The following is a 27,258-nucleotide window of genomic DNA, read 5'->3' as shown; positions in this document are numbered from 1 at the left end:
AGGAGCTGGGACCAAGCAACAGGAGCTCACCCTGTTGCAGGGATTCGAACCGCCGACCTTCTGATCAGCAAGCCCTAGACTCTGTGGTTTAACCCACAGCGCCACCTGGGTTCTTAATGCATAAGAACGCCAAAAAAGCTATTTTGGATCAGACTAAACATCCACTTAGTCCATCCTGTTTCCCACAACAGGACCTGGTCCTACAATGGAGGGGCTGGCAGCATTAGCACCCTAAGGGCCTTGCTTCCCTCATAGCCACAGCCTTGGATTCAAACAGGAATCGAACATCACTCTGACTCTCTCTCCAGCTTGCTGCTTTTCCCTCTAACTCACATCACTGCAAAACTCTCTGCCCTCAACTCTTTGTCTTTTTAACTACCTGCCAGTTGAGGGAGAGGCCTCACCCATTTCTTTGTTCCCCTTAATGGCCCATCACCCACAAGATTCCCACATCAGGAAACTAGTGTGGCTCTCTGCATACAGTCTACTACTCCTTTTCCCCAAACTCCTAACAATATACCGTACTGTAATTTCTGAGGTGAGGAAACCAGAAACGTATGCAGCATTCCAAATGTGTCCCTACTATAGATGTGCATTATGGTATTGGCAATTTTATTCTCTTTCCCTTTCCTAATGCTCCCTAGCATGGAATTTACCTTCATCACAACAGCTGCTGCATACTGAGTTGATATTTGCAAACAAAAATGACAGAGAGGGACCCTTGAGACATCCGTGTGATATTACTGAATCTCTTGAGCCTGAAACTACACTCTCTCCCCTCCAATCCCCAAAGAAAACAATTTGGCAAAAGAAAGTATCAAACAGCTCACACCCCTACACATCTCTACTCAAAAGTCCCATTGTACTCATTGGGGCTTACACTCAGTTATAACTGTGTGTAAGTTTGCAGCCTAAAGAATGGAAGAGTACATTTTAACATTAGGAAAAATCAAAGGCTCCAATAATGAAGAAAGCAAGGAAGAACACCAGCTAGTATGTGAGACGTTGACATTTGTCAAAAAAGATTGCAGGAAGGTCGGCTGGGTACAAATGTCCACATCAAGATAACAAGAAACAGAACACCAGTTAGAGACAGTCAGTATGGGAAGATGAGATCAGATATAGAGTGCAGTCTAGCTCTTCAACATTGGGTAGGGACTGATGTCCAGTGTTGGAAGGGAGGGTGATAGGCTATTCTGCTTCCCAGGGGTGCTACCAGATAGAACAGATGCTCCTCATGCACACAACCTTTTCCCAGTATCCACAATACGTTACTTGCATAAAAAGGCCAACCTGCATTTAGTTCTGGATTTACCCTTTCTGTTTAAACAAACAAACAAAAAGAGTTGCCAATGACCCATTTACAATATTAAGCCTTCATGTTAAAGCACACCAGGTTACACCCAGCAGATGAGCAGAGGTATTTCAAATTCTACTCAAATTCAAATGGGATTGCAGAGAAGATGGGTGGGGTTTTATTGTGTGGTTTTTTTGCATCCAGACTTTACAGTGGAGGATGTAGGGCTGTGCCTGAACTAACTTTCTCAGGAAGGGAGTCAGAGGAACTGGGGAAATATTGGTGACAAGAAACTTTATTAACAAATTAAAAACTGACTCTTTGCCGGGTCTAGATGCTATTCGCCCAATAATTCTTAAATAACTAAAATGTGAAATTGATTATCTCCTAACAAATCTCCAAGATCAGCCTCTATACCTGAGGGCTGGAGGAAATTGGCAATGGAACACCAATTTGTTTTAAAATAGAAAAAAGTTATCTAGAAGAGATCCAGGAAATTACAAGCTGGTTGGTATAAGGCTGTCCCAGGAAATCTGGTGGAAAGTATTATTATATATAGAATTACCAAGCATATAGAAGAACCAGTATGGCTTCTGCAAGATACTTGTTAACCTTTTAGAGTTCTTTGAGAATGTCAACAACCATATAGATAGAGGTGAGGCATTTGGCATTGTGTACTTGCACTTTTAAAAAGCTTTTGGTAAATTACCTCACCAAAGACTCTAGAGTAAGCTTAGCAGTCATGGAATAACAGAAGAGGTCCTCTTATGGATCAATAACTAGTTACGGAACCAGAAGAGAGCAGGAGTAACTAGGTAGTTCTCCCTATGGATGGATGCAGAAAGTTGAGATATTGAGATGTCCTTTTTAACTTGTTCATTAACAACCTAGAGTTAGAGGTGAGCAGAGAGGTAGCCAGGTTTGCCGATAACACCAATGGTTCAGGAAGGATAAAATAAAAGGCGATTGCAAGGATCTGCAAAGAATCTCTGCAAAGTGGGCAAATGGGCAGTAAAATGGCAAGAGTGTAATTCAATATAAGCAAGCGTACATAAAGTGATGCACGCTATTGCTCATTTGGTATGTTGTGAGCCACTTCGGCCACAGTTTTGTGGGTAAGCGGCATACAAATTTAAACAAACAAGAAGTTCAGTGGAGTATTTTTAGCAGGAGTGTTGGACCCTTTTGAGCACAAGAGTCACATTCTATCGTGGACAACTGTGGGAATGTTAGGGATGTGGATTATATAATAATAAATAATAATTTATTATTTATACCCCGCCCATCTGGCCGGGTTCCCCCAGCCACTCTGGGCGGCTTCCAAAAAAACAGAAATTCTAAAATACAGAAATCCATCAAACATTAAAAGCTTCCCTAAACAGGGCTGCCTTGAGATGCCTTCTAAAGGTCTGGTAATTGTTCTCTTTGACCTCTAGTGGGAGGGCATTCCACAGGGTGGGTGCCACTACCGAGAAGGCCCTCTGCCTGGTTCCCTGTAACTTGGCTTCTCGTAATGAGGGAACCGCCAGAAGGCCCTCGGAGCTGGACCTCAGTGTACGGGCAGAACGATGGGGGTGGAGACGCTCCTTCAGGTATACCGGACCGAGGCCATTTAGGGCTTTAAAGGTCAACACCAACACTTTGAATTGTGCTCGGAAACGTACTGGGAGCCAATGTAGGTCTTTTAGGACCGGTGTTATGTGATCTCGGCGGCCGCTCCCAGTCACCAGTCTAGCTGCCGCATTCTGGATTAGTTGTAGTTTCCGGGTCACCTTCAAAGGTAGCCCCACGTAGAGCGCATTGCAGTAGTCCAAGCGAGAGATAACTAGAGCATGCACCACTCTGGAGAGACAGTCACTGGGCAGGTAAGGACTCAGCCTGCGTACCAGATGGAGCTGATAAACAGCTGCCCTGGACACGGAGTTGACCTGTGCCTCCATGGACAGCTGTGAGTCTAAAATGACTCCCAGGCTGCGCACCTGGTCTTTCAGGGGCACAGTTACCCCATTCAGGACCAGGGAGTCCTCCACACCCGCCCGCCTCCTGTCCCCCACAAACAGTACTTCTGTCTTGTCAGGATTCAATCTCAATCTGTTAGCCGCCATCCATCCTCCAACCGCCTCCAAGCACTCACACAGGACCTTCACCGCCTTTACTGGTTCTGATTTGAAAGAGAGGTAGAGCTGGGTATCATCAGCATACTGATGGACACCCAGCCCAAACCCCCTGATGATCTCTCCCAGCGGCTGCATATAGATGTTAAAAAGCATGGGGGAGAGGACAGAACCCTGAGGCACCCCACAAGTGAGCGCCCAGGGGTCTGAACACTCATCCCCCACCACCACTTTCTGAACACGGCCCAGGAGGAAGGAGCGGAACCACTGCATGACAGTGCCCCCAGCTCCCAAGCCCTCTAGACGGTCCAGAAGGATGTTATGGTCGATGGTGTCAAAAGCCGCTGAGAGATCCAGCAGAACAAGGAAACAGCTCTTACCTTTGTCCCTAGCCCGCCGGAGATCATCGACCAGTGCGACCAAGGCAGTTTCAGTCCCATGATGAGGCCTGAATCCTGACTGGAAGGGATCCAAATGGTCCGCTTCTTCCAGGCGTGCCTGGAGTTGTTCCGCAACCACTCGCTCAATCACCTTGCCCAAGAATGGAAGATTTGAGACTGGGCGATAGTTGGCCATATTGGCCGGATCTAAAGATGGTTTTTTAAGAAGCGGTTTAATAACCGCCTCTTTCAGCGGGTCTGGGAAGGCTCCCTCATGGAGAGAAGCATTTACCAACCCGCGAAGCCCATCGCCCAGCCCTTCCTGGCTAGCTTTTATAAGCCAGGATGGGTGTTATCAAGCTTCCAATATCAGCAGAGTGACATTCCCCTTTTGTGCGCAGCAAAAGTGTGCGTTCAGGTTTGTTAAAACCTCTACAACATTATACTTCCTGGCAAATCCCCCTTTTCCCTCTTAAAAGAAATACACGACACAGTGTTCATAAAATAAGATAGCGTTTACTCACATGACATCCTGAGTTAACAGCGTAATCTCAGAAAGGCAGGCTTACGTAGAAAAGTTACAAATATATACATTTGGAGTCTACTTAGTAGAGTAAGGCTCCATCTGGTCTCTCTCTTGGTAGCAGGCCGAGAGGGAGAACCATCCTAACTGGAGATTCTCTGGAGATGTGTTCCCATTGAAGAAGAGATGGCTAAGAGGGAGAATGGCTGCTGGCTAGGGGCTTTTATCTGCCAGCTAATCCATCTCATCTGCATGTCTGGAGGAACAGGAACTGAACTTAGTCAGGTGTTCCTCCAGGTGAGTTCCTCTTAGTGGACACTCTAGGAACTATTGTGACTTGTCTGCCCCAGTGTTCCATCCCACAACAACTTTTGGTGGCCACATGCAAGTGAGGTATGGCACCAGAGGCAAAAGTGAGTCCAGCAATTTTGCACAGTAGCTTACAAGTATGCTTGAGGCTCCACTCCAATCTCCATCTGGGTAAGTGAGAGGCATTACCACAGTTCAAGGACTCATTCCAGCCAGGCAAAAACTCTTGAGAAGGGCACAGAGCAGAGGTGTGGACAGGGGATAGGTAGCCTGTGTGTTGGTGTGGCCTGGAGAGTGTCTTAAGAGAGCTCCAGAGGGCATGAGAGATTCTCTACCCCTGGTGCATAGAACTGAAGCCCATTTCCAGGGAAGGACCTGGCAACCCTTAACTTTCATGGAAATGAGTTGGCAAAGAAAGGTTCTAGACATCATCAAATGACACTGTTCCTTTTCATTACTGTGAAGTCATCTGGATTTGGCTCAAAAAGGAGGCAGTAATAGAAAGAAGCTTGGATGAACACTGGTTTGGTCACATTACAAACACAGACATTCAAATAAGCCAGAGAGTCTGACTGTTAGGCAAGAGAGGATGAAAAAGGCCAAATGAATATGGACTGAGATAGAGGGATTGATCTAGAAAGCTAGTCAGGAATTGGCAAGTACCCTGTTTATGTTAAAAGGACAGATGGTCACAATGATGATTTCATTATTTTCACAAATGTATTTTCTAATGCTTCAGGATAATAGCCAAGCTGTCTATGCATTTGTGGTTATGAGACCAAGATTTTAAAGAAAGGTCAATTTTCCTTTAAAGGGTTTTTTTTTTACTTTTCTGAGGGTGTCTCCTGTTAGTTGTCGCTAAAAAAAGGGCATTGCATTGCTAGAATTATCCAATCCAGCATGTCAGTTGTTATGTTGATTTAGCTAGACATATTCTGCATGCTTTAAGTTGCCATATATTTCCCAGCTGTTGTTCCTGATATTTTTTTATTTAGTCTACAGAGAGCTTCAGCATTGTCAGACAAGCCCTTCATTCTGAGTGTCCCCTGCAAACAATAAAGGATCACACTATGCTATGTGATCAGAAGATTAACTTGCTATAGTGCCAACTCCTTAGAATGCAGATGCACCCTCCATCCGAGCAGTGTGCATGTTGATCCAAAAGCAAAAAAGGCACGCCCGTGAATTTTATTGACAAAAACAGAATTACTGCTATATAAATTCTAAAGGTCAAGATGTAGCACTTGAAAAGCAGGAATTGAATTTGTATGACAACCCTTTCTGTCAGATTTGGTTCTGAGAAATCTACATTAATCCCCATGATGGTTGATCAAAGTATATATATATAAAATCATTTGTCCCACAAAATACAGAAGGTTTCGGACTTAAATAAAGGGAAGTTCCACTGCAACCTTTTGTATATGATATAAATTTCTCAATTATCAGGACAAGCACTTTGGCCTCAGTCATTTATTCAGTTTATGGTCTTAACTGGGGTTCTGTGGTACATACTCCCTGATCTTCTCACTGCATGCAAAGTTACTGTCATCTGATTATCACTAGTCAGGTATCCAGGGCCTTATTCCCAGCTGAAGGAAACTGACAGTCTGAGAGAGGCAAGAGGAGCAAGGGAGAAGTTTGCATATGCCTGTACAATATATTGGCTTGGTATGAGAGTTGTAGCAGAAGACCAAGTATGACATAGAAAAGAGAAACTAGTAGGTCTTCAGAACGCAGCTCAGCTTAACACCATAACTCAGTGATGGGCAACCTTTTGAGCTCGGTGTGTCAAAATTCACCAAAAAAACGAGCATAACTCGGGTGGTATGTCACTTCGAGAGAAAAACCCCCATAATTTCTCGATATTTATAGTTTAAATAACAAAAATGTATAATTGTAATATATAACTGTATTTAATAAACCAAAAACTAATTATTTAACCAAACCAAACCAAAACCCCCTTATTTACCGGTATCACAAAGTGCCCAGAGTTGTTGAGCTTTTTGGGGGGAGCTGCTGACAAAAGTTTTGGAGGTTTTTTTGGGGGGTGTGTGCAAAAGTTGCTTTGCTTTTTTTGGGGGGGGGGGTGCCCCAAAGCTGCTGCGCTTTTTTGGGGGGGGAGAACAGAAATAAATGACGAATAATACCTTTGCTGGAACTAACACGCAGCACCGACATAGTCTGCCAAAGCACCAGAAAAACAGCACTGAAAGGGTTACAAAACCAATCTCTGGCTACCAGCAACAACAACAACAAAAAAGGATCCGGGTTTTCACAGCGGAGACAAGCTGTAGTGTGAGTGGGAGAACAAATGGGGGGGAAACAACAACAACAGCGTGAATGGGCCGATGGGGTGCGTGCCAGCAGTGAGGGCTCTGCGTGTCACGTCTGACACGCGTGTCATAGGTTCGCCATCACTGCTTGGGAGCCATCAGGGCTGTCAAATCGGAGGTAGCTGTCAAATATGGAGGTGATTTTGGCTTTGCACGTGGTAGGTTGTCTTGTCCTCTTGCCCAAGAGAAACGGGCGAATTCCTAAGTTTTCCCTTAACTTGGCCAAATAGCCCCTTGGGCGTTTAAGGGGGGGGCAAGGGCGTACCCACCACGGGGCAAGTTAGGGCAGCTGCCCTACTCTAGAAGCAGGGCTGGTGGGCAGAGGCGGAGTACAGCCCGGCGGAGCGCGAGTTCGCCATTCCCGCCGCACCGCGCCGCACCCTTCCTCCAGCTCCCTGGCGCGCCCTCAGGCAAGGCCAAGCGCGGCGGGGAACCAGAGAGCGCGGTGCGGCGGGCGGGAACGCTGAACTCGCGCTCCGCTGGGCTGGGCTCCGCCTCCACCCACCAGCCCTGCTTCTAGGGAGGGGCACAGCCCAGCGGAGCGCGAGTTCGCCGTTCCCGCCCACTTTGTGGCCCCTCCCCTTCCGTGCCTTGGCCCCTCCCCTTGCCCCCCCCTAGTTTTGATCCTGGGTACGCCCATGGGGGGGCAGTAATCAACGTGGGGGCAACATGTTAAACCACCCTTCCTTGCGCGGCCCCGATCCAACTATCCCTGCCCTGCCTCCGTGGCTTGCGATGCATTTATATAAAGGCCAAACGTACATGCTGAACCAAACATAGTACCAGAACCTCAGCCAATTCCACGTGGGCGATCATTTCTGGCCACCCTTTGCTTTGAGTTCTTCGCCGGCTCCTTGCTCTCTCCGCCTTGTCCGTGCGCGCTCACACACACACACACACACACACACACACACACAGAGAGAGAGAGAGAGAGAGAGAGAGAGAGAGAGAGAGAGAGAGAGAGAGAGAGAGAGAGAGAGACGCGCCTTTGGAGCAAAGCAACTCAGACAGCTCTGGCGTGTTTGTGAGAGAGGAAACTCTGAATTTTTTCTTCAACTGTTTCGCCCTTAAACTTGGTGGGGGGTGGGGTGGGGATCCGCTTTAGGAAAGACTTCCTGACATTCGCAGTCGAACCAAGGGCGCACCCCAGTCGGCTATCTATCTCGGACGACGAGCTTCCCCTGGAGATTGTTTTTCTCGATAGTACTGGCAATTTGTTCAGGGGACACTACGTGTGCGGTGGCGCGGCGCCTCGGAGGTGGACTTGCACACAGCAGGGCGACATCGTGCGATCCGGAGTCACCCCCTCCCCGGCGCCTTTCCAGCAGCAGCAGCAGCAGCCACCCACTCCCGCCACCCAGCACCACCCAGCTTGACTGGCGGAGTGCGGGCTGGGCTGCGAGGAGAGGGGAGGTGCTGGTTCAGGCTCCGTCTCTTCTCCCTTTTTCCCCTCCTCTTCCTCCTCGCCAATCCCCTTTCCCTGCGGGAGAGACCGGTTTGCAAGGACAAGGAAGGCTCTCGAGTGCGGGGCAGACAAGGCGAAAACACCCGCCCCCCTTCCCTGCCCCGCGGTAAAGCCGGGCAGAAGCGCCAACCAGCCAACCAGCCAGCAGCCCCGGCCGCGCCACCGCCCTTTCTCCGCCAGGAGGCATGAGCACCTGCGACGCCAAGGAGTATCTGGCCAAGAGGGAGATCCCCCAGCTTTTCGAGGTAAAAACTCCCCTCGCCAGCCAGTGGAACCCGGCAGCCACTCATCTCTCGCCTCTGGACCCTGGGTGGAGCAAGTTCCCCCGAAGTCTAGGGGAAAGGGAGAGTCACAGGATGGAGAGGGCGAGGTTGTGGGATCTAGGGCAAGGTGGGAGAGCACGGAGCAATGACAGCAGCTCGGCATATTGAAGGGGCAAGGCTTGTTTCGAAGGGAGCAATGTCACTTACTCCAGACTTCGCCTCTGACCTCTTTCGCCTTCTTGTTGCACAGTTTCCCAAGATCTAAAACGATGGTTGCGGTCTTTGCCCCTTCTGGCTGGGCACCCGTGATTTGGGCGACATACGAGACCCTACAGGCAGAGAGGGGAATTGGGGTAGTTAGTACGGCAGGGGGAAAGGCATCCTCCTACCCCTGTCTGCTTGTTTTGGGTATCCAAATAGATGCCTTCGCTTACAGAACAGGTTGTGCATCTTCTCAGCCCCCTGCCTGCTTCCTTTTGCCTTGCCCACCTACCTGATTCTGCGGAGCAGAGGGGAGCTAACATTGTCCTCCCACTCTACTTTTAATGGATCTGGAAGCTTTCTTGCCTCCGGTTGCCTTGGCTTTTCTAGCTGCTTGTAAGGCAGCATTGATCCGACCTTGTGAGATGTGAATATGTGTGGAATTGGTGATCAGAAAAGCAGGAGGCAGGAATGTGTCATTTCCCATGGCATTCTCTGAAAGCTCTACATATCTTGACTCCAGGGTGAATGGATGGAGCATTCAGTGGAGATGCTGCTGCAGTTTATTTTCTCCTAGGTTATTTTCTCCTCATGTAGCCATGAATGTGGCTTCCTGCGATCAAACTGTGATATTTAAAAGGGAACATGATTGGGTAGCTAAAGTGAAAATACAAAGTCAGTTGCTTGTGCTACTTGAGACCTAAAGGGATTTGGTCTCAAGCATGTTCATCTGAACATCTTGGCACACTTAGGGTCGCAGTCTCAATTCCAAAGAATATTTTCATTGTCATTGAGTCAAATCTGTTTAATGAGAATTTTTAACCATAACATAAATTCTCCCTTCCCTCTGCTGGCGTTTTCATTTGTCTCATGGAATTCTTACTTTAGGGGATTCTCTAAGAAATATTTCTTTCTTTTCAGCAAATGACTGAAAATAACTAAGATGAATGCTGCATTTGTGAGTTGTTTAAATGGGTTAATTATAACTAACCCACTTGTAGTATCTGAACATAACAGTAAATCACAAATGCTACGTGCAGAGAAGTTTAGAAAACTATTAGAATTTTTTATACAAACACTATTTTTGTGTATTCAGTTATAGATTATAAATAGTAAAATTATTGATAAAATAGTTCTGGGGAGTGCAGTCCTATACATGTCTACTCAGAAAGTAGCTCAACTGAATTCAATAGAAAGTGTGTATAATAGTCAAGCTAACACCCTAATCGTTTCAAGGTGCCTATGGTATTGCTATGCTATTGATATGTTTTTAATCATTATACAACATACATGTATCTAATATCTAAATGCCTTACAATCTATATTCTTGCTCGTTGTCACAAAAAAATCAGTATGATAGGCCACTCTTACTCCCATTTAAGTGTTAAAAACATGAGGCAGTGGGATTACATGGGAGCTTTTGATGTTTGATACAGAAGGACTTAATTTGTGCCAGGACAACATAGTTTCTGCTGCAATTAAAAAGTTGATTCTGCTATGTACATTAATTCACACAAATGAAGGACATTTTGATATATTTGCGTGTTTTGCAAATATCCACTCATTATTTGTTCTACCTTCTGGTCATAGAGAGGAGTGAGAAACTAAGTAAGGGTCTACAGACCTGCCCAATAGTTATCTTGCTCAATTGTCTTACTATTCACCTATGCTTCTGATGTTTCTCTACACTTACGCTGTAAGGGCTGGAAACTTTTAAAAACAAATGCAAACAGGGACATTGACAGGATGTTGACTTACACACTGAATAGCAGAATACGCACAGGCTTGTTCATAATAGTTAGCATGAATTGTTATACAGATTTGACATAATAATTTGACAAGTTGCATTGTAGCAATCAAACAGTTTTGGCTGGGATGTGTGTGTGTTCTTTCCCCGCCATCCCTGTGTCTATCTATTATTCTCTGCAACATACCGACTTCTTATATACTTTAATGCAAGCTAGGTTCCATAGTGGAGGAGGATGTTAATCAATGACACAAGTTTAAACTTTTTTAAAAATTCAGTTTTTAAAATTCCCTTTGATTAGCATCATGCCCCCACATTTTGAATTTGTTGCCCAGGATATCTATTATCTTTCTGCTGGCAGCTGTCATCAGGAGATTTGAAGCAACTCTCATCTCGCTGTACCATCTGAATTGAGTCTGTGGTGAATTGACGCCTGCAGACACTCATGGTCTGGATGTGGGTCAATAAACTAAAACTGAATCCAAACATGAATTTTGTTTGGGATGGGGGGGCGGTCTCAAGACCAAGAATTGGTAGGACAGGCTGTTCAAGACAGGCAGTCCTCTTGGAGGAATAGATGCATAGCATGGGGGGTACTTGTGAGATCATCATTGTTACTTGAAGCCCAGGTGACCTCAGTAGCTAGAAGTGCTTATCCTCAAGGTGTCAACAAGTGTACTGATTACCTGTTTGTCTTCTGGGCAGGCAGAAGGCAGGACAGCAAAAGGAAAAGTAGGCTCCCTGGGGAGATAGAATGGAATATGAGAGAAGGGGGGAGGCAAATGGACATGGATATACAGATTATTATTATGATTATTATTAGATGACTTTCACACAAAAAGTGTCTCAAAGGAACCTGCATATTAAGCTACAAATAATATCAAAGGCATTAAAACCACATTTTAAAAGTCATAAATGAGAGAATATCTAAAAAAAGGTCATGCATCCATGTTATTTATTTATTTAAAGGCTTTAATAAGCCCATTTAATATTTTTAAAAAATTATAAGCAGGGACAAATCCTACCCACCCCACTACGAGATTAAGCATTACAGATAGGCCAATGCGCTCCAAATTAACAACCAAATGCCTGGGTAAAGATAAATGTTTCAGCCTGGTGTCTAAAACAGACAGTGATAGTACCAGGTGTGCTTCCATGGGGAATGTATCCCACAAATTGGGAGCCACCACTGAAAAGGCCTGTTCTGATGTTGCCACCCACCCTTCAGTTACCAGCATGTAGACAACAGAGGTTAGACTAAGCCTGTCTAGATAGGCTTGCAGCTGAATCACTAGCTAAAAGTGATGGAAGACAATTTGCACCATCTAGGCTATTTGACAGTAGTGGATCCAGAAGTTGTCCCAGGCTTTGCAGCTGCTCCTGTAGGGGGAAAGCACATTCACCACCACATCTGGAAGTGTAAAAGAGAAATAGAGCTGCATGTCATCAGTATATTGCTTACAGTACATCCCAGATCTCCAGATGATCCCACTCAGTGACTAATGTGGTCAGTGGGAGACCCCTGTGGGACCTCACATTGGAGCCAAACAACACCCCCCATTCTTATCAGTCATGAGAGGCAAGGTGCACAGCTCATTGTCCAAACCAAGCACCTGGTCTATATCCTCAAGCTGTACTAACTGAAACTCATCCAACACAACAGGGGCAAGGAATGCTTTGGATCCCTTTTAGATTCATCTGCTTAAAACCAGATTTGAGGTCCCGGCAGATGCAAACAATTTAATATTCAAAATGCTTTGCAAACAAGTCACAGCATGTTACTGTGTATTCTGCACCTCCTTTGGGCCAGAATGTTTTGATGGCAGACCATCCTAATAGGCCCTCACCCCTGTGGAGGGGGAAAGCTGCTGAAGGCCTAAATCTCAGCTGGAGTAGAGCCAATCCAACCATGAAAAAGGACTGATGTTGCAGTCCCACCCACAGTGAGACCCACCTTGCCAGAATTCAGATTGCTGGCTGGCGGGATCTCCTGTCACACTATGCAGCCAGCCAGAGATTTCCCAACTGCTGGCTCCCAGCCAGATGTTGCTCCTGGGGTGCTTGGGCCCCAGCACGGCTGGCCCGTAACCACTGCCCACCCCTGTACCAGGGAAGTGGCCATTACTATCCCAGATTACGCACTTTCTGTCCATTCAAGACAACCAGATTCAGACATAGCTGCCAAGATTTCCTTTTTCTCACGAGGAAGCCTATTCAGCATAAGGGAATTTCCCTTAAAAAAGGGGATAACTTGGCAGCTATGGATTCAGAGCGTGGCCTACCACATGCCTTGGGTTGACCTTTATTTATTGTACACAAGATACACCATAGTTATATCTTATGCAGTGTTTATGGGACAGATATATTCTTTGTACATATGAGAATATGTTTTGAACTTTAAAGTGCAAACTGTTCTTTTGAACTTTTCCGAAGAGGGTTGTGGTGATATCGCCCCTTTAAGACTGGTTTATGGCAATGGGTTAGAACAGGCATCCCCAAACTCGGCTCTCCAGATGTTTTGGGACTACAATTCCCATCATCCCTAGCTAACAGCACCAGTGGTCAGGGATGATGGGAATTGTAGTCCCAAAACATCTGGAGGGGCGAGTTTGGGGATGCCTGGGTTAGAACCTCAGAAAAAATGAGCTTACATACAGCTAACTCCCATTAAGGCTTCAAGGCCGGTGTCACAAGGTAATTGGGTGGTCTAAGTTCCCATAAACCTGGATTGGTGGGAGCTCTTGGCAGCCAGCTAAGCCAAGGTCAGTGTCTGTTTGGGCTTTTGACAGCATCTTGTTCCATTGCTCTGCCTACTGAGATTTAAGTGTGTTTGTTAATTAGTTGGATAAACTAGTGTTTGTTGTCTTCTTACCTTCTGAGCTATTTTTATCTGTGTAATTATTTATCTTTATCTGTGTAATTATTTCTACAAGAGAATTTCTCTCTCTCATAGGCTTTTGCTTTAGTAAAGCTGGTGTATGATTTTATGAAATTTGGTCTGGTCTGAGTTCCTGAACCCTTTAATTTTGACCACGCTTTTCGGACCAAGGGTCATCCACAACAAGGCTGCTACAGTGCTATGAGTAAACCTGCCAGCTTTAGTTTTGAGGCCACAACAGTTTATCTCTACTTCACAAAACTGTAACAGCAGTTATGTAAAGTGGTTGTTTAACAGATGTTGCCACATCATAAAAATGCATTAGGTTCTTCAGGTCACATATTTCTGGAGTTGCACATTTTTCTCTGTGTGTTACAGAGCACATGCATTTACCATGGAGCCTTTGTTTACTATGACAAATAGTGTGATTTACAAAGTGTTTACACATCTGTTCAAGTGGACAAACTGGCCTTATGTGAAAAGATGTCAGTAACACGCAACAGTTTAATTCTTTTATATCATGGTGACTTGAGCAAAATAAATCCGGGCTCACTGATCACTTCTCACTGTTTACCGTACACATCAGGGGTGTTTATATTTCAAGAACACCCTGTAGTTGTGATTTTAAACATACTTAAACCATTCAAACATTCATGAAAAGATTTGGCACTATCCACCAGGACCATATTGCTTTGGAATGCAAATGAGGAATCCTGTAATTGAACTATATCTCAAATCAGAAAGCTCCTGCATGTGGAATATTTACCCGATTGGGAAGATAATGAACCTATTCATTAATGTATTTATAATCCACATTTTCATAAAATATATCAATCAGCAAAAATAAAATCAGCAAAAAAGCATCCATGAAAACATCATTAAAAACATCAAACATCAATGATGCAGCATTCCCCACAGAGGAAGGATCTAATATGCAAGATCTTTCAAATACAAATTGCCAGCTGCCTTTTAAAGTGGTATAGCCCGTAGCCAACACTACTACAGTACATGCTTTTTAGGGATAGGAAGGTGATACCCAAATCATGTATTTCACAGAATTATATGATTAGAGGAGATCTAATGAATCATCCTGCAAGGATGTTCCTCACCAACATTCATGAATTCATTCAGTAACAGTGGTTTTTTTAAAAAAAAAATGTTGATGCATTTACTGTTGTATGGAACAGATGCTCTATAAAATGGGTATAATTTACTATGTCATTGGTGGGTAAAAAATGAAGTGAAACAAATAGAAAACATCCTATAATTTCCATTTATTTAAAATATTCTTCCAGGCATCAAGCAGGGCCATAGTGATGCCTTTAAGCAGCTTTTGTTGTCTATGTGATGAGTTATCCATATGTCTAATAAATCTAAATATAGTCATAATTGGAGTAGGCCTATTGAACGTAATGGGTATTACATTTATCATGACTAAAGTCCCATTGATTTCAGTGGTTCTTTTCTAAATGTGACTAAGTAGGAAAATAAATAATCAGGGAAACTTATTCCATAACAAGATAGCAAGTCTTGAAAATGATTTGCTATTCTATCACCAAGTGCTTCATTATACCGTATAATACCACATGTATAAAGGCACTGTGGGTTAAACCACTGAGCCTAGGGCTTGCCGATCAGAAGGTTGGCGGTTCAAATCCCCGCGACAGGGTGAGCTCCTGCTGCTCAGTCCCTGCTCCTGCCAACCTAGCAGTTCAAAAGCACGTCAAACTGCAAGTAGATAAATAGGTACCGCTCCGGCGGGAAGGTAAATGGCATTTCCGTGCGCTGCTCTGGTTCACCAGAAGCGGCTTAGTCATGCTGGCCACATGACCTGGAAGCTGTACGCCGGCTCCCTCGGCCAGTAAAGAAGATGAGCGCTGCAACCCCAGAGTTGTCCGCGACGGGACCTAATGGTCAGGGGTCCCTTTACCTTTACTGCTATCTGGGTGGGGAAGGGGATTTCTGAATTTTTATTGTTGTGTGCTTCAGCAATTTTATGAACCTAACAAAATATTGCACATAAGCCTTGGGGCGGATTTAAGAGTTCAGCCCCACTGAGTTGGTTGAAATAAATAAATAAATAAATAAATAAATAAGGGGAAACCAACTCATTTGGCAGTTTTGTACCTTAGCAGTGGTCCTGTAATACCCTAATCTACAAATTGATTTAACTGGTATGCTTGGATTGTTTCCAGGGTAGTCCTATTTAAATCAGTGGCATTTAACTTGCTTAGCTTTGTTGATTAAGAAGGCCTATGAGTACAGGTGACCATGTGTTCATTGGAAGCATTGCTTAATGAAAAATGTGCATTTTTCATGCTTTTCCTAAAAGCAAAAGGCAGCTAATAAATCAAGTCTTCATGTGCAGCAATGTTATGTTTCATAAGTCACACTTGTAATTCTAAGAGGCTTTTAGTTTGCCATAAAATGGAAACCTAAAATAACAAGGAAAAATGGGATTGGTATATAACAAAGATAATTGTTAGACTACAATCTTGTTTTCAACTTCACTGGCTTATAAATCACTTTGGGGCATTATGTTTCAGAGTTTGCTGAATGGATTAATGTGCTACAAACCCGATGATCCAGTCGAATACCTGGAAGGGTGTTTACAAAAAGTGAAGGAGCTGGGAGGAACAGAAAAAGTAAAATGGGACACTTTTGTCAGTCCAGAAAAAAGGACACTACCTGCACTGAATGGCAGCCAGTCAAGAAGATCCTTTTTCAGGAATGGTAAGATTTATTTTTGTATTAATTTTATGTTTCAGCTTGGATTCAGGTGACAAGATGAGTATAATGGGTAAGACACTGTATGATTGAAGGTGGTGGTGATGTGGGTGCATTGAACATTTAATGCCTTAGCGCATTAATTAGTTGTGATGTGATTATGATTTGCTGCCTTGTGGCTTCTGTTAGTGATATGTGGCCACATTACACAAATGGGAATCACACCAAATATAAATCAATCAACAGCTGTAGAAGGATCCATCTTCATTTCAATTTTGATTCTAATTTAGATTTACAGTATTGCTGAATAATCTTTAAGTAGATAAGTCTGTAATTCTATGCACTTATTTGGGACTAAGCCCCATGAAACAGAGTGGGCCATATGAATAAGCAGGAGTGGTGAGCTGAGGCCTCCAGATGTTGCTGGACTCCTATCATCCATGGCCATAGTTCTATGCTGGCTAGGGCTAATGGGAGCTGGAGACTAGCAATACCTGGGTGGGGGACAAGGAGGTAAGTGAGTGAGACCCATGATTTCTGCAGAAAAAATATGCCAGATTTGTTGGAATTCCAGTTGGAGCAGTCTTTACAGTTGGAGGAGGGAAATAATGTTTCTTCCTACGTAGCAACTTTCTCGCAATGAGAAGACTTATGATCTGCATATCTTCAGTTGACTGGTATTGACCAATCTGAGGAATTGTGGTGCTTTCTAAAGTTTGCTAAAGCTGTATAAAGAAATACTTATTTACGATGGGCAAAAGTGCAGAAATTGGAATGCTCTGAAAAGCCTTACTAGCGCCAAACATAACAAACAAATACAAGCAAGTGTATTTTCTCAGAAATGCCCAATGCCTAGTCATCATATACAATAACCTGATTGGCATTGCTGATATAATGAATATGGATTAGTTAGAACACCTAGAAAGCTGGGTATAAATCAGCTTGGATTTTAAGCCATTCCAAAAATCTGACTGGGATAACATACAATGGATACATAGGGAAAGTACCTAATTATTTTGCTGTTGTAAATGTTCCCATAAAGCTACTAGAATTCTATGCAATTTCTTGCTGTAGTTTCCCCTAAGCAATTAAGGCATTTCATGCCTTTTATGTGTTAAAGGCAGTAATTAGATTAAAATGTACACATAATGTGTGTGAAAAAAGCAACTCTGGTATGATGTCTTAACATAACTTTAAAATCAGACTTACAAAATAACTATAAGAAATTTATCAGCCTGGATGGGTTTTCAATTTGCCCACCTGCCTATATATGCTACATGTGATTCAACAACTGGAATAATGGGGTTTGGCAAGCTTCTTACCCAAGATGAATTGTTACTTGCTGTAGACTAATTTGCAAGGCATATCTTTAAGTTTCATATAGACAGCATCTTACTTACTAAACGAAACTGGAAAAATGTATTACCTTAATGTGCCAGTTGCTTGAAGTCCATCTAGGAAGCCCCAAATAGCAGGGAATTAAATTTGCAGGAAACCACTCACTCTCAGGGGCTTACTTCAAGCACAGAGTTGCTTAGTTTTAAACTTTGTGATGCCCAGTAAAAATTGCAACCTGTAGCTTCATGTGCTTTACTGTCTCTTCAGTATGGAAACTCTGTTTTATCCCTAGAGAGAACTCTATCTCTATTTCCTTAGGAAGCCATGGCAGTTTGCTTACCTTTGATAAACCATCTGTGATTGTCATTTAATCTCCATTTGTCTGCTGGATTCGCAGAACACAACAAACTAGGTATCGAAAGACCGCAGCCAAATATTTGGATATTGTAGGTTTCAAATTGTGTGGCATTTGTCAACTCTTTTTTCTGACCATTCTACAATGTGCTTTAAATTTACGGCATGTGTGTACATGGCCTTTCTTCCACTTTTCCTTAGGTCAGCTCTCCTTCTGGCTTCCTCCTTTGCCTCTGTTCATCACTCTCATGGCCTAATTTTCTTGGTTCAAGGGCAAAGAAAATTTTCCTTGTTCAGTCTGAAGCCATGGAGAGCTGCTGTCAGTGTGGACGTCACTGAGCTAAGTGGACCGGGGTGGTGGTGGTCTGATTCAGTATAAGCCACCTCCCTGTGTTTCTTTGTTGCCATCTTTGGACCCCTCCTGAAGCCCACACCTCAGCAGGGAGCCCACTGCCAATGTCTGGCCTCCCCAGGCCAGCTTCTGCTGCTCCTTTGCAGCCTCTGCCTGTCCATATACCTCCTCTAAGCAAGAAAGCTGCAACAAAGAAAAGGAGCAAGACTCTCTGCTCATCTTGCACACACTCTGTGAATTGGGGCCTAAGCGAGAGGCTGAGCCAATAGGCCACAATGGCAGCTGCGAGGAAGACTGTGGCCCACTCAGGGCCTCTTGTCCGATGGCTTCTCAAAACTACCTCCTGGAACTGCCTGCCTCCATCGGCTTCTTTTGGCCTGTTGGCTGCTTATTCTTCTGACACCTGTTTTGCTGGGCCCATGTTACTTTATGCTTCTTTTCCCTAGGCCAGGAAGCCTGCCTTGTTTATCTTCCTACTGTTGTGGAAGATTGGTCTAGAGTGGCTTCCAAGAGGAATGTTCCTTTTCATGGTTTGATTTGATGGGAGGCAGTTTTTTTTAAAAAAAAATTAAACTGATAATTGTTTCAGGTACTACAACATAACCGTTTGCCGTGAGGCATCTTTATATTCCAGCCGCAACCAGCTGGAACTGGTTCTGTGAGGAAAACGTAAAAAGTGGTATTTTACTCAGAGTAGCCTGATTGGCGTCAGCGGACCTAACTTAATCACATCCATTAATTTCACTAGCTCTGATTAAAAAATTAGTTGAATCCCACCCAAAGTTTTCTTAAAGGGACAATTTACTTTTCTAACAGCTTGAATGACGTGCAGTGCCTGCCTGTGAGACATTAGAGCAGCCAGTGCCTTTGCTGCCACTGCAAACATTAGCTTACTGCATTCCAGTACAGAAGGATTGAAATCATTATCTGACTGTATAAAAAATAAGATGCCCCTCATTATTGTTTTTAATTATTTTTTAGGCAGCCAGAATTTCATGCCAACAGTTGCATTGTTAAAATATTCCTGATTTTCATTACTGGTAAATGTAAGAAGAGTTCCGGTTTTCATATTTCCTTTTCCTTTCCTTTCTTTCTTTCTTTTTACTGTTATGAAGTGCTCCCAGACAATCCCAACTTTCCTTACCGGCGGTATGAGCGACTTCCTCCAATCCACCAGTTTTCCATAGAGAGTGACACGGATCTCTCAGAAACAGCCGAACTTATTGAAGAATATGAGGTATTTGATCCTGCAAGATCTCGACCTAAGATCATCCTTGTCATAGGTAAGACGGCAGGAAGAACAAATAGTTTTGTTGGATTAAGTGTGGATTTTTTTTTTTAAAAAAACCATTTATCCAGTGGATTAACTGCTTGAAATGCGCATTGATTCATAGGATAACTTTGGAGGATGAGGGTCAAGTGATGTAGGCAAATTGACTGACCAGCATAAGCAAAGAATTGTTTGGAAAGTCATCATACCTGCCAAGTCTCTTGTGGACGCAACTTCCGGTGTCGCTTTGCCCATCTATGGGCACCGAAAATGGCCGGCGCTGGAAGTCGCGTCTACACATGTCCGGAAGTGCGTAGATGCAACTTCTGGTGTCGGCGCCGGCCATTTTCTGGTACCCATAGATGGGCAAAGCGGCACCAGAAAAATGGCCACCGACAGGAACCAAAAAATAAGGGAGATTAACGGGAGAGGAGCTGAAATAGGAGACCTCTGGGAAACGGTAAGGAAAAACGGGGGTTTCCCAGGAAATACGGGGTACTTGGCAGCTATAAAAACCATATTCAGCAAGTTGCCAGAATGTCGAAGTGTTTTTGTTTTGTTATTAGTGCCAGGGATGTAATAGGCAGAAGTCGCAGTGCCTCCAGCGTCTCCAGAATAACCAAAAAGCCTCTAAAAAGGGGAAACTATCAGACTTCATACCCAAACTTTTGGGATACCTGGGATAGTTACACACTATGTGCTTCCTAATAGCATTCCTCTTTCTGATGCTCCATACAGAATGGGCTGTTTCATTTTTATTTGGTAGGGGTCAAGGCTGCAACTGGGAAAACCCTTCAGGGGAGAAAGCATTTCCTCACCAAATATGGGGGGCAGTGTGGCACCCCTCCCTCCGCAAAGTTTCACCACTTTCAAACCTTTCCCTTTGAAAAGAGAAGGGAGCAAGTTGGTTATTTGGAGAGCAAGCAAGGGAGACTTTGAAAAGCAGTGACATTGGCAAGAAAGTTTTTCAATCTCCTGGTCTCCACTGATGGGAGAAGCCTTTGTTTTGTTTGCCATTCTTAAGGGTTCTGTTCTCATCAGAAAGAGTTCTTAGCTCTCCTTAGCTCAGTGGTTTTCAGCCAGTGTGCCGTGGCATGCAACACTGGCCTTCCTCTTTCCTTCCCTCCCTCATCGGGTGCCCTCTTGCATCTCTGCCTCCCAAAGGCATGCAAAGCTGTTTGTTGCAGCTGCCCTTGCTACAAGGTCCCCCAGGTGAATGGGGCCTTTGGGGCTGACCAGGGGAAGCTTCCCAGCCCCCAGTGTGAGGAGGCACCTCTCTTTGGGGCAAGGGGGGCAGCTCAGAGACCAGAGGCGGCGGCAGCGGCTGCCCGGAGGACTCCTAAGGAGAGGGATAGGAGAGTAGGCTGAGGGAACACTTTACAAGGGTATTCAAAAAAGGGTGAGATGCTGCCAGCTATGCAGGAAAGAGGTGACATAACTGGGCTCCTGAGCCCCACAGGGGTGTTGCAGAAAGAATGTATCAGGGGTAGGCAACCTAAGGCCCAGGGGCCGGATGCGGCCCATTCGCCTTCTCAATCCGGCTTGTGGACGGTCCAAGAATCCGCGTGTTTTTACATGAGTAGAATTTGTGCTCTTATTTAAAATGCATCTCTGGGTTATTTGTGGGGTGTAGGAATTCGTTCTCTTTTTTTCAAAATATAGTCTGGCCCACTACATGGTCTGAGGGACGGTCGGTTGAAAAAGGTTGCAGACACGAGGGAGCTATGGACTCAAAAAGGTTGAAAACCTCTGCCTTAAATGTTAAAAGAGCAATATATTTAACCCTTTCCTGAGGCTGCAGCTCAGTGTTAGGTGCTAAGAGGAGGATGAGGGATTCCCATAACAGGTGCTTGAACAACACATTTAACCTAACAGCAGTGTAGAGTGGCATTGCTTACCTGACTTTCCAGTGTCAAGTGTCTCCACCAAATACTGAGACTGGGAGGGATGAGGGGCCAGGTGCATTGGATTGCCTCCACTGCCACACCTGTACAGTGCTCCCCGCTGCCTCACCCTTCTCCCTATCTGCAAGTGATGTGCAACCTTAGGAAATGCCACCCTCCCTGTGCTGTCCCACCAGTAGCTTCTGATTTAACCCTTGGTTGTAGCAGTCAGGGAAGGAAAGAAATGAAAAGGATTCCCAGGACTATTGCTTGAGTAGTGCATTTAATTCCCATGGCTGCAGTTCAGTTGAAATCACACATTTTGTGCACCATTAACAAGTTTTTTTCTCTGTGGAACCCCTTGGGTTGCTTTGTAGCACTCCAGGGTTCCATGGGATGCAGTTTGAGAAATCTCCTATTGTGCAGCTAATTAGCAGTTTGGAGAATGTTACATTCCACATCTTTGGGAAAGATTTTGGCAGACTGGCACAGGTGGTGGGTAGTTTGCAATGAATCTGAGAAAACAGAATTGCTTTTTTCCCTTATAAATAATAGGTGGCCCGGGAAGTGGAAAGGGAACCCAGAGTCTGAAAATAGCTGATCGCTATGGATTTGAGTACATATCTGTTGGTGAATTGTTAAGAAAGAAGATCCACAACACAAGTAGTAATCGAAAGTGGAGCCTGATTGCCAAGATAATTACCACTGGAGAGTTAGCCCCACAGGTACAAACATGGCAATATCATGTTATTCGCTTTGCACAAGATTTTTGTATGCATTCTTAATATATACTATCAACAAACTAATAAACCTTCTTGTGCTTGTTTTTCACACTTCAAGGAAACAACCATCACTGAGATAAAGCAGAGATTAATGCAGATTCCTGATGAAGAGGGTATTGTTATTGATGGATTTCCAAGAGATGTTGCTCAGGCTCTTTCCTTTGAGGACCAAGTAAGATATTTGCTATTCAAGACAACTTAACGAGTTTAAAGAAAAATATGATAAGCTCTTTTTGTTAAGAAGCTGAATGGCAGAAAAACTAAATACTGTATTATTACTCTTTTCAGATCAGTAGGCATTGCCCCAAATTCATTGTAAATGCTTGATTATATGCAGATAAAAGGTTGTTTTCTTGACATACATTTTGGGAATATCATGATCCCATGCTCTTCAAAACAACCAGAATTCTGTCATGTATTGAACAATGACAGCACTTCCTTTCCAAAGGGAAGAAAAAGAGCCTATTTAACAAATCGTATTTTTCATACATTCCTGATTTTAAAAGCAAAGAGAAAAGGTTATTCCTTAATGGCACATTTTCAATGCTCATTAGGAAGAGCACAATTTCACCAGCATATTTTTTTCACAGAGAGAGGCAGCCTCAAGGTTATTATGGGCTGCTGAACTAGAATACAGCATTCATACAATAGCTTTTGTAAGACAAACGTGTTAGGTAATAGTACACCTTTTATTGAATTAGCTTTTTGTGTGATCTCAAATTTTGCTTTAACTCTGTTCACTTTGCTATTACATTTTTATTGTGCTTGAAAAAGATGTCTTGTGAAACTTGCTTGTCTTATCACTTAAGATGCCGATTCCTTAACACCTAAAATAGTTATTGAAAGTGATTTGTACTGCAGGACATATTGACTAGAGAACATCTTTGTACAAGCTGCTTTTGCAGGGAAAATGACTAATTCATGTGTAGAACAGATTCTTCAGAGTTTGTCCTTATTTTGAGCTCATTGGGATTCAATTCTGACATTTCATATTCTTGACCAAAGGCTACCCCAAAATACATTTTGAGAAATACAGTTGTTTAGTAGGATGCTTCATTAATGTATATGAAAGCAAGCCAAGTGCAGGAATACTTGTGATGAGTCAGATGGAACATAGATTCATAGCTGTTAATTTACGGATTGGAAAATAAGGGATCAGCAGCCTCACCCTGTAGCGCGGCACCGGAAGCGGCTTCCGATGCCTGCCTGCCCGTGTCCGCATGTCTGGGCACCGGAAATCGCTTCTGCGCATGTATTTGGTATTTGGGTTATTTTTGTTTTTGAGGATTACTTTGTTTGAAAGTTAAGTTATGAAAATCAGTGGTGAGGAGGTTGCGTGCTTTGGTGCTTAGAATCATAGAATTGTAGAGTTGGAAGAGACCACAAGGGCCATCCAGTCCAACCCCCTGCCGAGCAGGAAACACCATCAAAGCATTCTTGACATATGCCTGGTCTCCTTGCCCTTTTGCTAAAGTTGAAGACGTGCTTAACTCATCTATCTACTTAGCTGTTTGTCTCAGTAATTTGTCACTCAGACTGAGACACTTCATCAGCTGGGCCTCCCCTCAACTTCCTCATGTTCATAGATCCCAGTCAGACATGACTTTTTTGAACTCTTGTAATGTAGGTGCAACATACGGTAGTCTTCAATAGCAATTCATTTATTAGGCAAATAAATAAATAAACAAACCAACAAACCACTTGATTTTTAAAAATCTCCATAAAGTGTCCAGATAAAAGTATAGAAGACATGTCCAAAGCTATGTCAATTAAAAACAAACTTACATTGAATAATCATAACTAAATACAAACATAAAATCTGTAAAGCATTAAAACAAATACAAATAAGTGCCATTTTTATTTTATTAATGGTGGTACCATGGATAAGTGGTGCACAAATAAACAGTAAACAATAATCTTAATAAACTGAAACAGCAATAGGTTGGCATCATAAAAATTAATATCATAGATCTAAACAGGCAGCAGAAAGCAAAATAAAGCATTTTATATTCCCCATGTACGTTCTTATGTGACACACAATGCTTCTGTAATATCTATAGGGCACCTAAGCAGCTAGTTAATTGAAAAAGATCTTTGGATTCCTGGAACAGTTTTGATTAACTCACATATAATTTCTCAAAGTCTGAATTTTGATTTGTCCTTTCTTCAAAATCATTAGGTAAACAAACACTTACTTCTCCAGCATAACACATTTCAGAGAGTTAGCAAATATTAGGAAGCTCTTTAAATTCCAAATGCATGTTGGAAAATGCTGAGAAAGAGGTCTGGCTTAACATTTACCTGTCCTCCAAGCTGAAAGCCAGTGAATCACCTGCAAGCAAGACTAGCATATTAAATACCATCCTCTGCTCCAGTGAGGCCCTCTTCAATGTCAGCCAAGCATTCTCAAGTGGATGTGGGCTGACTATAGTTTTATAGCACTTTTCTTCAAAAGTTCTTACTCCAATCCCCCCATTCCTGTGTTACATTCATCCATGTAAAAGTCTGTATATCATAATGGGCTTCAATTTATTTACTGCTGCTATAGTTATCCTATATAAATGTGAGTGCGAAGAACAGAGGGCCCATTGTGAACCAGACAGCACGCAGCAGTTACTTACAAAACGATAAATTTTAGGGCTAATGAGGAGAAATAAACAATCTGTTCCCCAGTTTTTTAGGCAACACTGTAATAGAAAATATTGACAAAACCACAAGCCAGAGCATACTCCAATCTCCTAGTTCAGCTCCCCGAGGAGAGGCATGCTGCTTTGACCACTCTAACATATCATCTCGCATCATTTTTATTATCTTCCCACTTCTATGAACACATGGAGTTTCTATATCAGCAACTTTCCCTGTTCACCTCAATGACATAAGACAGCTGCAAGCTTAAATTCTTTAATGCATGTAGACTGCTCTATTCACTGTAGTGAACAAGGAAACCTTAGAAGGCAGTTTTTACCACAACCCCACACATGCAAGGAATCATTGACTAGGGCGTATGTCTGCATGAGTGGGACTGAGCAGAGTTTTTCCCATGCCATATATCCTGTTGGGGCAAGACTCTGTATTTACTATAAAATGAATCCCAGTTACGTAGGCAAACTACAAGGGAAGTCATGGCTTCTCATATTTATTCACGGCAGCTGTCAGCCTCTCTCTCCCCTGTTGGCAGCTAATCAGAGAATTTAATATTCCATGTCTGGATGGATTCACAAATTCATATCAACTGATTTATCAGTTGATGACTGCAGTATCAAGTCTTGACTTCCAGGCAGGAAAGATCTAACAAAGATCAAGCATCCTAGATATGAACATAAGAGTCGTCCTGGATCAGACCAGTGCCCATCAGGTCCAGCAGTTTGTTCCCACACCGGTCAACCAAATATCTGTGGGACTCTCACAAGCAGGGTATGAGTATAGTAGTGCTCCACCACTAATGATCCCTAGCAGCAACTGGTATTCACAGGCATATTGCCTCTGATATTTGAGACAACATGTAGCCATCATGACTAGTAGCCATTGATTGCCTTCTCTTCCATGACCTTTAATATTATTTCACACCATCTCCATTAATCATTTTCAGTGGAAATATTAACATATTCAGCTCACAGTTAACAAGTGCAGAATAATCAAATCCAGCGATGTATATGCAAAGATGAACTGATCCAGTTTGTTCGTAAGATAAACCAGAATGTCCACTTTGAGGGTGGTCATTTTATTCCCCCATATTTTATTAGCGGATATTATTTTTCTGGTCTGGCCCTTCTAAATAACTGAGTAGGAGTACAGTAGTTTCCTTAAAATGTATTTATTATGCATTAATGGCATTTATATACCACCCTGTAATTCTCTTGGTGGCTTATAATAAAGATTCTCTGAGTTGCTTACATTAAAGGTTGTGGGCTATCCACCTGTTTCTAAATTTCTCATCCAAATTTGAAAACAGTGGGAGTTTTAAAGTTTAACTAATTAGAAGTAATTGGTTGCACATAGAACATATAACTTACATAATTGCTAAGTATCACTACAATAAGCAATTAGGAGGAGGCTGGAAGCTTCTGTCTCCATGTTTATTAAGCATAGTTTAGCACTATGTCCAAAAGCCTAAGTAGTGGTTCATCTTAACTAAGGTTTATAGAAGGAAGACAGAACCATGGTTTGAAGCTGGCTTGTTTAAAGCATGGCTAAGAGACTATCCACAGTTTATCCTGCCTTGGGTGCAGGACTAAATTTTGATTAATCAGAAACTGAAGCAAACACTTCTGAATTCTTCCAACCATGCTCAAGGCTCAAGGTTTAGCACGGGCATATACAAATTCGGCCCTCCAGATGTTTTGGGACTACAACTCCCATCATCCCTGGCTAACAGGACCAGTGGTCAGGGATGATGGGAGTTGTAGTCCCAAAACATCAGGAGGGCCGAGTTTGCCTATGCCTGGTTTAGCAAGTCTCCCACTGTGTATCATATTGTAAACATGTAGAAGCTCCAACAGCTATAGTTATCCCTTTCATTGTTTTAGCTGTTCATTCTTTGGATTGTCATTTGATTCACCAAAGGAAAATGTCACCAATTTGAAATACTGAAGACATTAAGCTTATTTTAAAACGAAACAGTGACTAAGAAGGGATATATATATATGGAAAAGTGATTCAGTGGTACATTGAATGGTAACCTTTGCTGTGTGAATGCAAAATAGATTCTAATTTTTGCAGTGACTCCATTAATGTCACTGTTCATGCAGAATAGGAATATAAATGATAATTTATACTTGCTTAAGGAAATTTACTACAGCATGGTAGTCATTATAATTTCTTCTTTGTAAGCAATATCCTTCCCAGAAAGGGCAATGATATCTCAAATGCAGAGGTAAAACAAAAAACACCTTAGAAAGAAATGGAGTTCCATCTCTTGCCACACACAAAGTGTGCTTTCTTTTATTTTTGCTAGCTAAGGCATAGTGAAGACTTCAAGGACATACATCTCTGAAGGTGGAACACAGCAATTCATTATGGATGTAGTGTGATCTGAGAATAAT

At 43.1% G+C, this 27,258-nt stretch overlaps 1 protein-coding gene across 1 annotated transcript in view; it reads left to right on the top strand.

The window, feature by feature from the left end:
* Positions 1-8,097: 8,097 nt before the first annotated feature.
* AK5 (adenylate kinase 5) overlaps positions 8,098-27,258 on the top strand; it is an 84,041-nt gene continuing 64,880 nt past the window's right edge. The window contains exons 1-5 of the mRNA XM_035121631.2: positions 8,098-8,666; positions 16,057-16,243; positions 19,397-19,564; positions 21,990-22,159; positions 22,275-22,388. Of these exons, the coding sequence (XP_034977522.1) occupies positions 8,607-8,666; positions 16,057-16,243; positions 19,397-19,564; positions 21,990-22,159; positions 22,275-22,388 (699 nt within the window). The 5' untranslated portion in view covers positions 8,098-8,606. The remainder of the gene's footprint in view (positions 8,667-16,056; positions 16,244-19,396; positions 19,565-21,989; positions 22,160-22,274; positions 22,389-27,258) is intronic.

The sequence above is a fragment of the Zootoca vivipara genome, chromosome 7 (assembly GCF_963506605.1).
Source record: "Zootoca vivipara chromosome 7, rZooViv1.1, whole genome shotgun sequence".
Lineage (NCBI taxonomy): Eukaryota > Metazoa > Chordata > Lepidosauria > Squamata > Lacertidae > Zootoca > Zootoca vivipara.
This window is presented reverse-complemented; position numbering and strand designations above follow the sequence as displayed.